The 17,756-nt window shown below is 38.5% G+C and overlaps 1 protein-coding gene across 1 annotated transcript in view; it reads right to left on the bottom strand.

Annotated features, from left to right (window-relative positions):
• Positions 1-17,756, bottom strand: part of CCHR3.PART1H7orf31 (chromosome chr3.part1 C7orf31 homolog) — a 559,004-nt gene that overhangs the window by 160,008 nt on the left and 381,240 nt on the right. The window contains exon 6 of the mRNA XM_044066850.1: positions 10,121-10,209. Coding sequence (XP_043922785.1) covers positions 10,121-10,209 — 89 coding nt within the window. The remainder of the gene's footprint in view (positions 1-10,120; positions 10,210-17,756) is intronic.

Genomic DNA, 17,756 nt, shown 5'->3' with positions numbered 1-17,756 from the left:
AACACATTCCTCAAAGCATCTTTTGAAACCAGAGTCATATTAGAAACAATCTCATCCATGTAACACTTTTGCCCAGCAACATGAATACAGCAAAGTCACCTAAACTGTAAGCACATTGTAAAATAAATTTCCATATGATGCCCTGAGAATTGTAAACACTAAAGACTGAATTACTAGAGTGAGACAGCTTTTTCCCTGAGATTCTAACCACTTGACAATTTTATAAAATGGTGTAAGGTTAGAAGAAGCCATGGCTCTCTTGTTAGAGTTGTCAGCTGGAGAAATCACAGCTAGGTCAGCTGACAATGGAGCAAAGTGGGCTACAAGTTCAGAACACACTTTGTATTTCCTCATAGCCTTTTTAGGAACTGGTTCAGTAGCCAAAGGGGTTTTACATTTAGTTTTATAGATATCTTCTAAGGCCATTAACAGAGGAGGAACAGCCAAAATATTTCATCCTCAAAAAGAGCTTAAACTCTGGTAGTCTCTGGCATTACACCAGACTGCCTTCAGTCAAATACATCTCTAAATCTAATTAGTATCTGTGGAAAGGTGAGCACTTGTTTGGGTTTTTTTAACTTGTTCAACTTCTGAAGAATCAGATTAAATGAACTCAGAGTATTCTCTACTGTCTGCATCAGAGTCCCCATCAAAATCTGTGGTGCTAGACTGATTTCTAGAGAAGGCAGCCCCATAGTCACTCTGAATAGGAGCAGAGTCTCTGAGATAAACTTTCTTAACTAAGGAAACCACATCAGCCCTATACATGGTACTAATCTGATTGTCAAGTGGTGAAAGTTTTGTTTTCCTTAGTATAAACCACACTAGAGGACAAAATATCTGAGGACAGACAAATATGCCTGGCTAGTGGTCTCTTACCCTGGACCTCTTTTTCATCAAAAAAGGCTTTGGTTCTCCTGTATCAGAATCAGGTACTGGAACAGCCCCAGAGGATGTGCATGACCCCCATACCATAGATGGCTCTGACTTCATACCAGAGGGTGATGGAAAAAAAGGTAGATGGTCTGGAGACTGCCTTAAGGCAACAGCAGATTTACAAATTATAGGCTGAGGCATGTTGTTGCTGTTTTTTTTTTTCTGTTTAGGTGGATTGGAAGGTGGCAGCTACATCAGGATCCTTCAAGTCTGGAAAAACATCACCAGCCATATTAGTACTCTGAAACTATAAAGGACTGACTAAGGACAGCAATAATAGAAAATAAAAAACATGTTCCTACACAGAAAATAGGGTTAAAATGAATAAAATATATAAGAAACAGTTTAAATTGTAATAAACCGTGTTTTACAATCTGCACAGTGTAACAAACAGTACACACAGTTACAATAAAAAGTGAAATTCAGTTGTCCATGTAACGACAAAATATTTTATTTCCTTAAATCAAACAGACACAATAATAATAATAATAATAATAATAATAATTTAATAATAATAATAATACAACATTAATAACCATTTACTTAGAGATTCCCTTGTCAAAAATGAAAAAATATCCACAAAAATGCAAATGTGGTAATTTACGATAAAATCCCGATTTAATGATAGAAAATGGCTATAACAGTGTCAAACTAACAGTATATATCATAAAATAAAGAAAAAGTTTCCTTAATGCCGTTCTGGAAAATGCTCAAATGCACATTAGCAAATGGTAGTGCACAATCTCTAATGTGCATTCGATGCTCTGATAACAGATCGCACTACAGTGGAGATCAGGAAGTTTACCCTTTTCCTCACTGTAGGCCGATCTCAGAGATGGAATATGTAATATGCAGGGGGTGTGGGGGGCATCAGTAACACAGACTTTTGACTTTGGAGCTTCCAGTGTTCGAATGTCATTTCACTGGTTACCATTTCTGATAGTTTGGTAATTTTGCATTACAAGATTTGGAAAACAAACTCAATCAAAAAGTGGAAAATTGTTTTGATTTTCCACATTTTGATAGTAAACCTCTCTCTCTCTCTCTCTCTCTCTCTCTCTCTCTCTCTCTCTCTCTCTCTCTCTCTCTCTCTCTCTATATATATATATATATATATTATTTATAATAAATCTGAAATAAATAAAAAATTGTATGATAACAAAGAGGAAGGGAAGTTCCCAAAGGGATCTTATCTGAGTCTGGAAGCTGTAATCCACCAAAGCTGGCTCCTGAGGAGATTCACCTGTGTGAGTCCTACAGCTGGCAGTGAAAGACTGCATAAGTGACTTTCTGAGACAGGGGTTAGCCAATCCCCTATCATGAGAGTCAGAGGAGGGGATTCTGAGCTCTGGAAAGCTGCCAGTGTGGGTTTGTGCAGGTACAGAACACATATGTCAATGAGGCACTATGGATGATGAACACATATTTGTATATTTTTAGATCAGTAAATAAATGTTTGGGTTGTAAAGTATGAGGGTATTAGAAGAGCAGTGCTATTAAGTAGTTAAACTTTAGTAACAAGCTTTCTCTGTAAAAATATTTTTATGCATCAAGAATATGGAGGAAATTAATATCTCTAGCTATCTGTTTTTGTACTCCACATGTATTTATATCTATATTTATATCTATATATGTATGTATAAGTTTATATGGGTTGCTTACTGTTGGTCAAGTGTTTGCTTGTTTTGCTGTGCTGCAAGTGTGATCATTTTACTGAGTTTGGAGGTCGTTTTTACTGTTTCTAAAGTCAGCTATTGGTTTGTCATCTAAAGCCCTGTTTTGGTGGCTGCACTTTGATCACTTTTGTGCTACCACAAATCAGTATCAGTATTAGGCATGTGTGTGTTGTGGTGGAGTTGGAACTCTCCAGGTAAACACCCAGAACTGTTGCTGTTTGTTTTGGAATGTTGGAAGAAATATTTGTAAAATGGTAATATTGGATTTTTATTTTTACTTTGCCTTCCTGGTAGCAGTGCTGCGGTAGCATTGTCGCCTCACAGCAAGACGTTGTCGTGTTCGATTCTCAGCTAGAGCATCTTCTGTGTGGAGGTATGCATGAATGGGCATGCCTTTGTTGAAGGTTGTGCATCAGGGCTGGTAACTCGGCACGTAAAAATCCACGACCAAACATTAGTGGATCGGAGTTCCGCTGTGGCGACCCCTAACCGGGATAAGCCGAAAGACACAACAACTTCCTGTTATTCAACACTGTTGCAAATATTTAATAGGATTGTTACATAGAGAGTAATTGTGGTTTTGTTCTTACATGTGTAGAGATGGATGTGTAACTTGTGATGGTGTGTGCATTGCTATGCATTAATTTTTTGACAAAAGCAAACATATGTTTATATAAAAAACAAAACTTATTAACATGTTCAGTTACAAACATTATGCATCACATATATTCCTCTGTACATTTATCATCAATCCAGCATTATATAAATTGTTCAATTCCTGCCTTCCCTTAAACCTCACTCCTCCTCTGAAACATTATTCTGCATGTATGGTTATCTCAGTTTCCATTTTTTTCTATGTAATTTGCACTTACTATTTTCTGAAGATCCCACTTCTACTTATTTTATTTCTGTTACAATATTCACCACTTCAAATATGTTTAGACTTTGTTTTCCAGTTTCTAGTAATTGTCTTTTTTTTTGTTTTTTTGTTTTTTTGGCATCCACCAAAATTAAAGTGAACAAGGCCTTTATGTTTTCTCAGTTCAAAAAAATAATTTTCTTAGTTATACTTATCTGATTACCCAATGTGTCTGACCGAGTACTCTTTAGGGAATTTTTAAAGTCTGCCATCTAATTATACTCCCAAAACATATGTTTCCAGTTACCCCTTTCTTCCCCATCATACCTGCAATGTTTGGCATTTACCTGAGGAAAAAGTATTTTGAAGTCTGCTTGGTGTATCCAAACACCTATGCAAACACTTTCAGGCAAAAATCCTAAATCGTCTAGACTTTGTTGCATATTTGGGAGCCATACATATGCCTTCCCATTGTTTCCTTGCAAATTACTTATCCAGTCTCTCTTATCGGTCTTTTCTAACCACCTCTGATTGATTTGTATAGTTATCCTGTGATATTTTATATGCGCTACTAATTATCCCTTTTTTTAACAGTAGCTTCTGTACTGGATTCACCTAAAAACTCAACCAGTGCAGGACTTTCACTTAGGATTCTCCTATCATTTTTTTGTTCTTTGCCTGTATTCTGATATCAAATCCTGATAGGGAAAGCAGTCTCTAGCCTGCAGTTGAAATGTCTTCTTGACCTCTTCCCATTCTATTACCTTTCCCTCGTTAGTTATTTGCTCCCAAAACCTTGGTTCCTTTGCCAGTTTTCTTCAGTAAATCCCAGACCCCTCTTGCCTATTGAGTGTACCCCTAAATGAAAGTCATCTCTACTAGCAGAATCTCCTCAGTTGTTGTGTTGGCCTAGTTTTTAGAATAGTTTCTGCATCCTATTAATTTGAAAGTACAGTCAGTGTATGTTTGTGATGGATCAAGTTGTTAATGTATTTGCGTTCAACAGTATTTTCTTACTTTATTTGACGTTAGTGGTAGAAGTAGTAAATCAAATGTCGTATATGCCTACACCTGCATATGTGTGCGTGTGTGTGCGTGCGTGTGTGAGACAGAGACATTAAGAAGACAGTGCTGTACATCAGTCAATTAAATGCTTCTACAAATGGTTGGAATTTAGGTTAATGTATATAATAGTCCCTGCTTCATATGATTTGTTTTACTTTTTAATTTGTTAGGCATTTTTCTGTAACACTTAAGCTGCCTGAAACAACATTTTAATGAAATTATGACTACTTTAAAGGGGGGGGGAGGCTATAGCTGAAGGTTAATTAAGTGTGATGTCAGGGAAAGGTGACTATATAAGTAATTGTGGGATGTCAGGGCAAGGTGACTATTATAAGAAAGGAAAGCCACGATGGTGCAGCAGTAGCATTGTCACCTCACAGCAAGAGGTTCTCCCATTTGATTCTCGGCTGGAGTGCCTTCTGTGTGGAGTCTGCATGTCCTCCCCACAGTTGAGTGGCATTTGAAAGACTTGCATGAATGGGCGTGCCTTCGTTGAAGGTTGGGCGTCAGGCTGGCACCTTGACACCATAAAAATCGACTGCCAATCATTAGCAGACCGGAGTTCCGCTGTGGCAACCCCTAACCATGAAAAGCCGAAAGAAAAACAACATAAGAATTAGTATGGGGAGGGCTGAAATGGAAGGAAAGTGAGATGAGGGCTCCACACAGTTTTTAGTTGGGAACAGTTATCAGAACCTAAAACTCACATCTGTCTTCTTGTACTTTTTTGTTTGTTTTTCCACTTGCAAAAATGCTTCATAACATAGTTGGTAAATGTGGTTTGTAGGAATGAATTGTTTTCGAGCCTATAAGTGAATCTTTGTGTGTGCTTTCACATCCATAAGGATAATAAAACTGACACCACATATCCGTGTAGTGGTCACTGCATAAATATTTTGGTTAATATGCTTTTTGGTATTGCCTCATCCTGCCTCAGTAACACAGGGAATGCCAAAATATAGTACCATTCAGTCTGCCTCCTAAAACATACCTATTTAAATATGATTTTAAGAACATTACAAAATGTTTACAAGTATTTGTATCCTATGTATTTCATGTATTTATGTTTCTTAAGATGCAAGATACTATCACAACTGAGGCAGTACACATCAGTACATTCATATGTGTCTGGACAGCTATGGCTGCTTTACATCTGACCAAAATCTTTCAGATTTTTGACACTGAGTATTATTTACACTCCCTTGCTTCATGTTTTCTTTCCTAAAGCATCTTAGAACAGAACCTTTTGATTCATCTTACAATTGATGGCTAACCAGTTCTCATAGTCAGTTTTAATTTTGAGAGATAAACTCCTCAAGGATTTTTTCAGTACTATGTCTATATTTAATGGAAGAACACAGATTGCATCTATACCTCTTCCAGAGGGCCTTTGTTTTATTTTTCACTTGTGATAACTATTTTGTACTCCATGGAAGGAAACATTGCTTGTGATGACTGGCCACACCAGTAGGTACACACCTGTTTATTAGGGCATATCATTTATCGTAAAAAGTATCCCACTTTTCTTCAATTGACGTTCCTTCTAGTTTCCTCTACCACTGCTAAGAGCCAAGTTCATTATTTATAGACTCAAAGTCAGTTCTATAAAACTTTCTAAGGGGTACACTAGGTCTACCACGTTTTTCACTATTACTCACAATTTCACACTGAATAAAACAATGTTCTGATTTTTCAAATTGGAGTACTGATATAACAGTTTAAAACCAAATTAGTCCAGTATTTAACCAAATAACATCCATTAAGTTATCATCCCTGTTTGTTCGTTTGCTTGTTTGTATGTTTAATAATCTGTTTACAGCTGTATAAAATACAACTTTTGTTTGTGAGAGCAGACTTAGTAGAAGGGAGATTCCAATCATTTCCTGGAAGGTTAATATCCCCCATGGTTATGTCATATCCTTGATAAAATAATTTACAGGCAGTACCACAAAACTTATCATGTTCTTTTCCTGAGGTGTGGGGTGTATAGAAGATTCCCACCCTCCAGTCATATTTTGCCAAACATAATTTCACCATCACAAATTCCATCAACTCATCAGAATTAATAGTAAAGGAGACCAACTTAGTAAACACATATACAGATACACCACCACCACCTTTGTGCATTGCACAAACCACATGATGTCCCCTTAAACCCTTGAACAATCAGTAAACAAAGTCCCAGTGAAGCACAATTCATACTTTTCACCTGGTATTATACATTCTAAATCTGCATTTTTTTTGTTTAAGTTTCTATAATTATAAAAATATAATTTCAAGGAATTTAAGCTCTTCTTTATTTCTGCTGTCCCATACTGCTCCTAAAATGGATAAATAACTTTCCTAAGGGAATTACAAACTAATCTGTTACCAACATGGCTAAAATAAAGCCGATTTCTACTGAAGCAGTTATTTTTAACATCCAAATCCTCTATCGTTTTTATTACTTTGACAGAACTACTTAGTGAAATTCTACATATGATGTTTGCTATTTCCTTTGCAAATCTTTTTTTTAACACATACATAATAAGGACTGGGAATAACATCACTAAATAAAATACTTAATCCCACCATATCAGAAATCACTTTTCAGACATCCCAATACTAGTGCAACCAGCAGCAGGTTGCTGCACCAGTAACTGTATCATGAAGACAGCATCATTGTTACCTGCTGCAACAATAACTGCATCAAGAGGACAGCATCACTGTTACCTGCTGCAATAATAACTGTATCAGGAGGACAGCATCACCGTTACCTGCTGCAATAATAACTGTATAAAGAGGACAGCATTGCTGTTACCTGCTGCAACAATAACTGTATCAAGAGGACAGCATCACTGTTAGCTGCTGCAATAATAACTGTATCAGGAGGACAGCATCACCGTTACCTGCTGCAATAATAACTGTATAAAGAGGACAGCATTACTGTTACCTGCTGCAACAATAATTGTATCACGAGGACAGCATCACTGTTACCAGCAGCAATAATAAATGTATCATGAGGACAGCATCACTGTTACCTGCTGCAACAATAACTGTATCAGGAGGACAGCATCACTGTTACCTGCTGCAACAATAACTGTATCATGAGGACAGCATCACTGTTACCTGCTGCAACAATAACTGTATCATGAAGACAGCATCATTGTTACCTGCTGCAACAATAACTGCATCAAGAGGACAGCATCACTGTTACCTGCTGCAATAATAACTGTATCAGGAGGACAGCATCACCGTTACCTGCTGCAATAATAACTGTATAAAGAGGACAGCATTACTGTTACCTGCTGCAACAATAATTGTATCACGAGGACAGCATCACTGTTACCAGCAGCAATAATAAATGTATCATGAGGACAGCATCACTGTTACCTGCTGCAACAATAACTGTATCAGGAGGACAGCATCACTGTTACCTGCTGCAACAATAACTGTATCATGAGGACAGCATCACTGTTACCTGCTGCAACAATAACTGTATCATGAGGACAGCATCATTGTTACCTGCTGCAACAATAATTGTATCACGAGGACAGCATCACTGTTACCAGCAGCAATAATAAATGTATCAAGTGGACAGCATCACTGTCACCTGCTGCAATAAAAACTCTATCACGAGGACAGCATCACTGTTACCTGTTGCAATAATTGTATCGTGAGGGTAGCATCATTATTACCGGCTGCAAAAATAACTGTATCAAGAGGACAGCATCACTGTTACCTGATGCAATAATGACTGGATCAGAAGGACAGCATCACTGCTACCTGCAGCAACAATAACTGTATCAGGAGGACAGCATCATTGTTACCTGCTGCAACAATAACTGTATCAAGAGGACAGCATCATTGTTACCTGCTGCAATAATAACTGTATCACGAGGACAGCATCACTATCACCTGCTGCAATAATAACTGTATCATGAGGACAGCATCACTGTCACCTGCTGCAATAATAACTGTATCTTGAGGACATCATCACTGTTATCGGCTGCAACAATAACTGTAGCATAAGGATAGCATCACTGTTACCTGTTGCAATAATAACTGTATCAACAGGACAGCATCACTGTTACCTGCTGAAACAATAACTGTATCATGAGGACAGCATCACTGTTACCTGCTGCAATTAAAACTGTATCTGGAGGACAGCATCACTGTTACCTGCTGCAATAATAACTGTATCACAAAGACAGCATCACTGTTACCTGCTGCAATAATAACTGTATCATGAGGACAGCATCACTGTTACCTGCTGCATTAATAACTGTTTCATGAGGACAGCATCACTGTTACCCGCTGCAATAATAACTGTATCATGAGGACAGCATCATTGTTACCTGCTGCAATAATAACTGTATCGTGAGGACAGCATCACTGTTACTGTTTTGCTTCCATATAATCTGTAATTAACCTTCTGGGCATTGGCTTAGATTTCAGTTTGGCAGAATTATCTAGCAACAAATTAACCTTAATAACCCCATGATCACTGCACATCAATGGTGATAAAACTTGACTTGAAGTTAGAATAATTGCTCTGGGAACACAAACAATATCTGTAATGTTCCGACCCCTGGTAGGTTTTTTACAATCTGAAGCAATTGTTGTTCCTGAATATACTCTGTGAATAATTTCCTTACTAACATTGTTGAATGAATATTATTCCAGTCTCTTTCTGGTAAAGCTAGAGATGATGGAAATGAAGTGCCTGAAAAAGGTGACAGGATGCACACTGTGGGACAGATGAAGAAATGAGGACATAAGAGCAGAAGCCAAAGTACCTCCAATTACAGCAATGATCAAACAGAGCAGATTACAGTGGTTTGGGCACACATGCAGGAAAGTAGAAGACTACTTGGTGAAGAAAATTTGGGACAGACAGGAAGAAGGCAAGAGGAAATGAGGACATCCAGCAAAGAGGTGTATGGGTTGTGTGGAAGATCTACAACAGTGTCAAAGAAGGCAGGAATGTGGCATTGAATGGAGAGAGATGGCAACATTTAACACGACACACTGACTTCATGTAGACAATGGGAAAAGGGGGTTGATGATAATGATGATGATTAACAGTGCTATTCTAAGCCAATGGAGAGACAGAGAGGAACAGTGGGTGAGAGAGAGAGAGAGAGATACAGAGACAAGCATAGGAAAGAGAAACAGAAACAGAGAGAAAGATGGAATAGTGAAGACAAAAGGGATGTCAAATTAGAGTGAGTTGTGAGAACACTAGGTATACTATATGAAGAAGACAACTTAGCTACTAAACACAATCTTGTCAATCAGGTGGTCAACACAACATGTTGGGGAAAAGCACATTTTTATTTAATTAACCTCCTAATTAACCTCCTAGAGTGATTCATGAACATTGATAGTATGAAGAAAATACAGATATTCTCAAAAGCACACACTCGTGTGTGTATACATATATATATATATATATATATATATATATATATATATATATATGTGTGTGTGTGTGTGTGTGTATGTATGTAGACATACACATTTATTTATTTAATTTCTTGACTACAGCTGTTGTTTAAAACATGTGTAAGTCAACAACAGTACTTTACGATGCAGTACTTACATGAACATATCCAGACTGTCCAGGCCAGGCCAAAGCTTTCTTGTGCAAATCAGAGGGGATGTATTGAACTTCATGCCTATATGGGCTACCTAAAATGTCAAGTAATATGATTAGAAATGTATTTAATAAATATTTGACTAGCACAAATGTCTGCAAATACAAGATGGTAAAGTGCTACTCCAGTATATATATTATGGTGCATATTCCTGTGGTGTCATAGAGCCTACTTATTGTGTAAAATAAGATAGGTCTCCTGGGTATGTGCTTACACAGATATCAGGAACTACCACTGGGACTTAAAAGTATGTGATGCCCTGAAGGCATAAATTTTAATGGATCAAGGAATACAGTAAAAGCAGTCAACGGCAGCAATCAAACGAAATCTAAAAAGAACAGGGGACTCAGAAACGCCAACAGATTTATCAATCAAACCACGCTTTTGGGAAATGCAGCATAAAAACAACTGCCTTCTTAAATACTAAGTTCAAACAAAATCACAAGACACATCCACCAATAAAATTAGAGCAACAATTAATTAATACAAAAATTCCTTAAAGGTGCACCAATGATAGCAATCGAAGATCAGACAAATATGATAAAATATTCTTTCATTTCAAGTGCATCTGTTTTTGCTTTAAAATTGCTTTTACACTAATTGTGGCATTTAAACTTGGTTTGCAATCAGCTTGTGAATGCAATATCCAGTTATATTCATATACCTCCAACTTATTATTAATGTTGCCTCCCCTTGGAGTTTTAAATAATAATTCAACTACTCTAAAAATAAATGTATGCTCTATGCCACAATCCATAATGTATTTTGCAAGAAAGTTATTTGCAACTTTCCTTCTTATTTCCGACTGATGTTCAGTAATTCGCACTTTAAGCTTCCTGCTACTCTTGCCTACATAGAACCTGGGACAATTCAAACAGGTAGCTAAATAAACTACACACAAGCTATTGCAAGTTGCAAATCACTTAAAATTATACTTCTTTCCCATAACCAGGTGCACAAATTCATTATTGCTACATATTAGGATGCTGCGGTGGTACGGCGGTAGCGTTGTTACCTTACAGCAAGAGGTTCTCCCGTTCGATTCTCGGCTTGGCTTGGGAATGCCTTCTGTGTGGAGTCTGCATGTCCTCCCTGTGGTTGGGTAGCATTTGAAAGACATGCATGCGTAAATGGACTTGCCTTCATTGAAGGTTGGGCATCGAGCTGGCACCTCGGCGTTTCGTATAAAATCTACTGCCAATCATTAGTGGACCGGAGTTCCACTGTGGCAACCCCTTACCGGGAAAAAGCCGAAAGACAAACATTAATTTACAATAAATGCAGTTATAACACAGCAATGTTCCAGTTTTATTACTAAAACTTGGTTTATTAGCAAAGTTTGTACTATTTGAACTTCAAATGAAATTCACACTTGTTGTTGAGAATGTTTTCTCCTTATTCTTCACTTGACTCTTTCTTTGCAATACAAGAACTAAGAAACATTTACACTACAGCTCTATTTGTGAACAACATTCAGTGAAATGAAACTCATGAAATTTATAACTTATAAAAACAAACTTGATGTATGATGGTCCCCACCAAACCAAACCAAATGCATGGAAGATGTATGTATTTAACCATCAGGCTAGAAAAGAGGCTTCTCATACAGTGCTAATGGGGTGGAAGGGGCATCTCCTGATTTAACAAATAGGTCCCAAAAAGCAAGGAAGGCAACAGCAAAAGTAGTCTCTGAAACAAAGATTCGGTAGGAAAAGAGCTTGGCTACACCACGGCAAATTACTTTTAAATGGCCTCAAACAGATTTAGGGCAAACCATCCAACGAATCAGGAATTAACATCCACATCCGACCCCCACCCCCCAGTAAGGAAACCTCCATAAAAAACTTCTCCAAAGCCAACTTCATGCTACTCAAGTCAGAAGTGACAAACTTCATGACACCCATGCAGACGGGAGCTGAAAGTTCAACTGCTGAATCCTACACTAAGGCACTGTACGAGCACATCCACTCATGCATAAATCGTGCCATTCCAAATAGAACCAAGATGCTCTCATCCAAAAAATAGAAGCCAATCTGGTGGTTCCCTGCCATAAACAAACTTTACAACAAAAGGAAGAAACTGTTGCAGAAAAGAGGAAAATCCCAAGATGCAAAAAACTTCCTTACCAGCCTCAGTAAGAAACTGAGATCCCTCATAAAATCCTCCAAAGCTAGTTACCAAAATAAAATTGCCAAAGATTCCAAAGACAACAACAAGGCATTCTATAACTATGTCAAGAATCTAAATGGCAATGTTCAGATCTGCTCTGAGCTATAACAGAATGGCATTAAATATACTGATCCCAATGATATTGCCAATATCCTGGCAGATCGATTCAGTGCCAACTTCACCCCCCCCTCACCCCCTAAATGGCCCATCTCAATACCGGAAGATTGCTAAATTCTGGTAATAACAGCCACACAGGTAAAAAATGCACTCTCCAAAGCTAAGAATACAGCATCCATGGGACCAGATGACATCCCAGGCTGTGTACTACATGAACTACAATATGAACTGGCACTTCACCTAAGTGTCATGTTTAATCATAGCCTCACCTCAGGTTTTGTGCCCACTGAGTGGCGCACAGCTACAGTTATCCCACTCCACAAGGGGGGATCCACCTTGGATCCCGGAAACTACCGTCCCATCAGTCTGACAAGCCTTATCTGCAAGGCCATGGAGCATATTATCATGGAACTTATAAACAAAGACATTGGCAACCTTCAAACACTGGAACCCACCCAGTTTGGGTTCGTGAAGGGCGGATCTTGTCTCCTGAACTTGATTGACTTCTTTGAATCAGTCTCCAGAGCCATGGACAAGGGTAAGGTGGTCCACACAGCTTATCTAGACCTTGCCAAGGCCTTTGCACCATCCCCCACTCTGGAATCATAGATAAACTTACTAAGCTGCGAATTAATCCCTACGTCACCCAATGGGTTGCTAACTGGCTTACTGATAGAACCCACACTGTAAAAGTAGCAGACTCCAAATCCAGCTCCAGGCAAGTGACAAGTGCAGTACCTCAGGGTTCAGTCCTGGAACCACTCTTGTTTGGCATCTACTTCTCTGAAGTACAAGCCAACACTAAGGGACTCTGGATAACAAAGTTTGCAGATGACTGCAAACTGGGAGCCATTATTGAATCCCCAAATGATGTGGATACTCTACAAAAGGGGCTTACAGAAACAGATGGTTGGTGCCAGAGCCATGGGCTCAAGCTCAATGCCAAGAAATGTATAGTTATCCCCTTTGGGAAAAAACATGTATCCATGAATTACCATATAGGTGGCAGTACACTAAACTCCGAAAGTTTGATAAGAGACTTAGGGACACAGGTGGACAGTGGTCTCACCTTCAATAACCACATCACCACAACAGTCAGGAAATCCTTCTATGTGGCACACCTCATCACTAAGGGCTTTTCATCCAGAAAAAAGGAGGTCATTGTCCCACTGTACTCATCCCTCATTAGACCCATTATAAAATACAATGCCCTGTTTGGTATGTACCTCTCAAGACATCTGCAACAACTGGAAAGGCCACAGAAATACCTCACTAAAAGAATCACAGGCCTAAAGCAGATGCCCTACGCTGACTGCCTTAAAAAACTCCAGCTATACTCTGTCGCATATCGTCTACTCAGGTGCGATCTTTGCTTAACATACAAGGCCATGTCAAACCCAGAGCTATTGGACATGCTACACTTAAAGAAATCCCAATCCCTCAGAGCCACACGCTCCAGGGATCTAAACCTTGTCATCACAATAAACAAAACATGCTGGAGGGATAGGTTCCTGTCCCAGAGACTCCCCAGACTCTGGAATAGATTGCCCATACATGTCAAGCAGAGTGCCTCTTTGGCCCTCTTCAAAAGGAACTTTGACGATTCGATGGGAGAAAGGAAATTCACCCCGGGGATCACATCAGTCACCCTGTTAGACAGGGGTCCAGGGAAGTAAATAGTGTAGGAAGAAATAGCCAGGGAATTGTTATGGCTAGGCTTGTATAGGCCCTAGGGCTGATAGCCTAGTACCAACCTATGAACCTAAAGGAGGAAAAGGCAGAAGACTGCTGAGACTGTTCTTAGCAAGGGGAGAGAAATCCTGGGGTCATCTGGGGACAGTTTTTAGAGGTGGAAGGAATACTTTTGATTATGGTGGATATGAACGCCTTCTCTGATTAGGAAGTAACATTCAAATCAGATTGAGGAATTTTAGCATTCCCATTTTAGCAAATGAGATTACTGCAATAATTATACAGGTCTGCAGTGGCAAGGCCATGGTAGTGGTTGAGTTCTGGATGGAAATGTTGAAAGTAATGGACAGTGTTGGGGTGTCATGGTTAACTTGTTCTTAGTGCTGTGGAAGGCTGAGACCATATCTGTTGATATTTAGAATCATTTCCAAAAGTGAGACAAGGTGGTGTGTTTCTTACTCCTCAGTTTCCCTGGAAAAGCATATGCAGGGTGCTGGAATAAGATGTCCAATTGTTGAGCCTATGGTTCCGGAGCAGTAATATATATTCTGTTGTGGCAATGAAACAGTGGAGCAACTCTTTGTCATTGCACAAATATTGGAGAGGATCATGGGGGATCCTGGCAGTTTGCCAGTGTTGTATATATGTTTTTTGTGAAACTGAAGAAAGTTGTGGGAAGTGCTGAAAAATTATGGGGTCATAGTGCTACTTCTGCATACCATTAATTTCCGATATATATTTTTTATTATTACAACCACATACATCCAGTATGGGAGACCATATGTAACCATAACCCAATAGCCCTTCCCTCCTCCTCAGAGTGGAAACAAACAATCTCAGTCATCAAAAACATCAATAATTTATGTCATGCTTTTTACACTAAATGAAAAACTAAAATACATTTACGATTGTTGTAATATAAATTCATGGCTTGATTCCAGAGTTTAAAAATAATTATTTTAGCAACTAATCCTGCCAACAAAATCAAACTAATAGCATTATTACTATTTATGTGTGTTTACATTGCCCCAAATCCAAAGGCTGTAAGTATGAGTTATCAGTAGACCAACTAATGGTGTTACCAGCTGCCAAGTTTAATTGCACCACAGAGAGAGAGATGCGAGGGCAGTCCCATAATGCATGCTTCCAAGTACTGATCATTCGGCAACCATGCCAACAAACATCATCATTTTTTGACAAAAGATTTATTGTGTTAAATATGCTCTTAGAAATATCTTTTTGTTGAATAATCCTATTTATTTATGATTTTATATTAATTTGATTCAATTTCCATACAGATAAAAAATTTGAGAGAGTCAAGTTGGATATTATTTCAAAATTTTAATTGCATAAAATTCTACTCAGATTTCCTCCACAGGAAAAATAGATCTTTATCTAAATCCATTTCTAAGGTTTTCCATTCAGACCTCAGTCAATGCAAGGAAACACCTCAGAATTTTGGGATTCATGGCATCTATGATTCTCATGATACCCCTGGCAAGACTCCACATGAGAAAGATACAGTGGTATCTGAAATCTCTTTGGTCCTAGCATCAACACAATTTATCTTCTCAGATCCCATTACTGGGGTTTTTCAGAAGATAAATCTTTTGGTGGAGACAACAGATATCCTTAAATCCAGGTCTCACCTTCTTAATTGATACTCCCAAGCAGTCAGTCACCACAGATGATTTGGACTTTGCTTGAGGAGCAGTTTTGGGAGGGATAAAAGCGAAGCAGGTGTGGGACACCAAGGAGAAATGCAAGCATATAAATATCAAGGAGATGCTTGCCCTGATTAAGGCACTCAACTCTCTAAACCATTTTTGGCCCATGGGACCTCTTCAAGTAGTTACAGACAATACCACAGTTGTGTGGTACATCAACAAGCAAGGTAGAACCAGGTCATAACCCCTTTGCAGACTAGCCATGATACCTTGGTATATACCTTCTCAGCACAATTTCACTCTATAGACATCTTACATTCTGTCAGAGCAAAAGTGTGTGGCAGACAAGGTGAGCAGGAGTAGGATAAACCCTCAAGATTTAAACTAGATCAGGGTATTTTCCAAGATTGGATCCATCTGTGGGGAGTTCCTCAAGTATAGGTCTCTTTGCCTCCTCTCTGAACAGTCAACTGGCAAAATTCTGTTCCAGGACTCCATGCAAGAAGGCATGGAAGACAGATGCCTTTTCTTTTCTTTTCTTTGGACAGGAATGTTCCTGTATGTCTTTCCTCCCTTTTCACTAATAACCAGGGTACTTCTAAGGATTCAGAAGGAACACCCAAAGATCATTGTAGTGACTTCCTTCTAGCCCAGACAACCATGGTGTTCTCTTCTTTTGGAAATGGGCAGGGGCAAGTACAAGTTTCCTTATAGAATGGATCTACTTACACAAGAACAGGAATGTCTGATACACCCTGACATCAATCATCTTCAGTTGACTGCCTGGATGATAGAGTCTTAATTCATTTTAGGCTCCTGTTTTCTGAAGGTGTGCAGCAGATAGTAATGGAGGCAAGAAAGCCTACTACTAAAAAGTCAGATATTAGCAAATGGAAAAGGTTTTCTAGTTGGTGCCAACAACATAACCAGCAGACATTTAGGGCTAGTTGTTCTCTGGTTTTACAGTATTTGTGTGAGTTACTATATTTTCCTATTCCTCCATCAATATTCATTTATCGGCCATTTCAGCATGTCTGGCCATGTATACTCTTCTTTCAAGTCAGTCTCAAGACAAAATATTCTTGAAAAGGGTTTTGCATAAGAGGTCTCCAAGTAACCTGGTGGCCCCTCCTTGGGCTCTTAATTTTGTGTTAGAAAGCTAACACTTGCTCCATTTGAACCTGTTAATCTGGCTGACTTGAGGTTCCTAACATGGAAGACTGTTTTACTGATTGTTCTGACCTCTGCAGGAAGGGTATCTGAGTTACAAGCTCTTATAGTGAGTCAACCCTACTTCATTTTCCATAGGGACAGAGTTTCTTTGAGAACTAATCCTTCTTTTATACCTAAAGTGGTCTGAATTTACTTTAAGCCACACTGTCCATCTACCCGTTTTCTTTTCTGAACCTAAAAATGAGGGAGAAAGCATACTCAGTACCTTGGATGTCCACAGACAACTCAAGTACTATCTTGACAAAACTAAATCTTTAAGATCTCAGGATCAACTGTTTATTTCTTGTGAAGGTAAGAAAAAGGGACAACCTGTGTCAAAACAGACTATTTCCAAATGGTTTTCTAAGGCTATTAAACCTCAAAAAGACCTGTGCTGGAGTCAGCAACCATGCAAACTGATGATAAAAAATGTATATTTATTACATACAACAAAAATTAAGTGCTTTTGTCAGTTTGTAACAAAGGACTTCTTCAGAATAACAAATTCAAAATGCAAAACATATTTAACCTTCCTACCTTAATCACATGTATATATTGTGACCAATAAGAATAAACTGCTGGCTTAAAAAGCTAAATACCGCCTTAAAGAAACATCCACCACATACATGTAACATTTATTAAAAACATCATACCTTGGTATTATTGTCCTAGAGTACTTATAGTAAACATAATGAGAGCTACCCTAATGAAATTAAACCAAATA

The sequence above is a fragment of the Protopterus annectens genome, chromosome 3.part1, assembly GCF_019279795.1.
Source record: "Protopterus annectens isolate FY-2018-M chromosome 3.part1, PAN1.0, whole genome shotgun sequence".
NCBI lineage: Eukaryota > Metazoa > Chordata > Ceratodontiformes > Protopteridae > Protopterus > Protopterus annectens.
The sequence above is the reverse complement of the archived record's forward strand: the minus strand, read 5'-3'. Positions and strand labels throughout refer to the sequence as shown.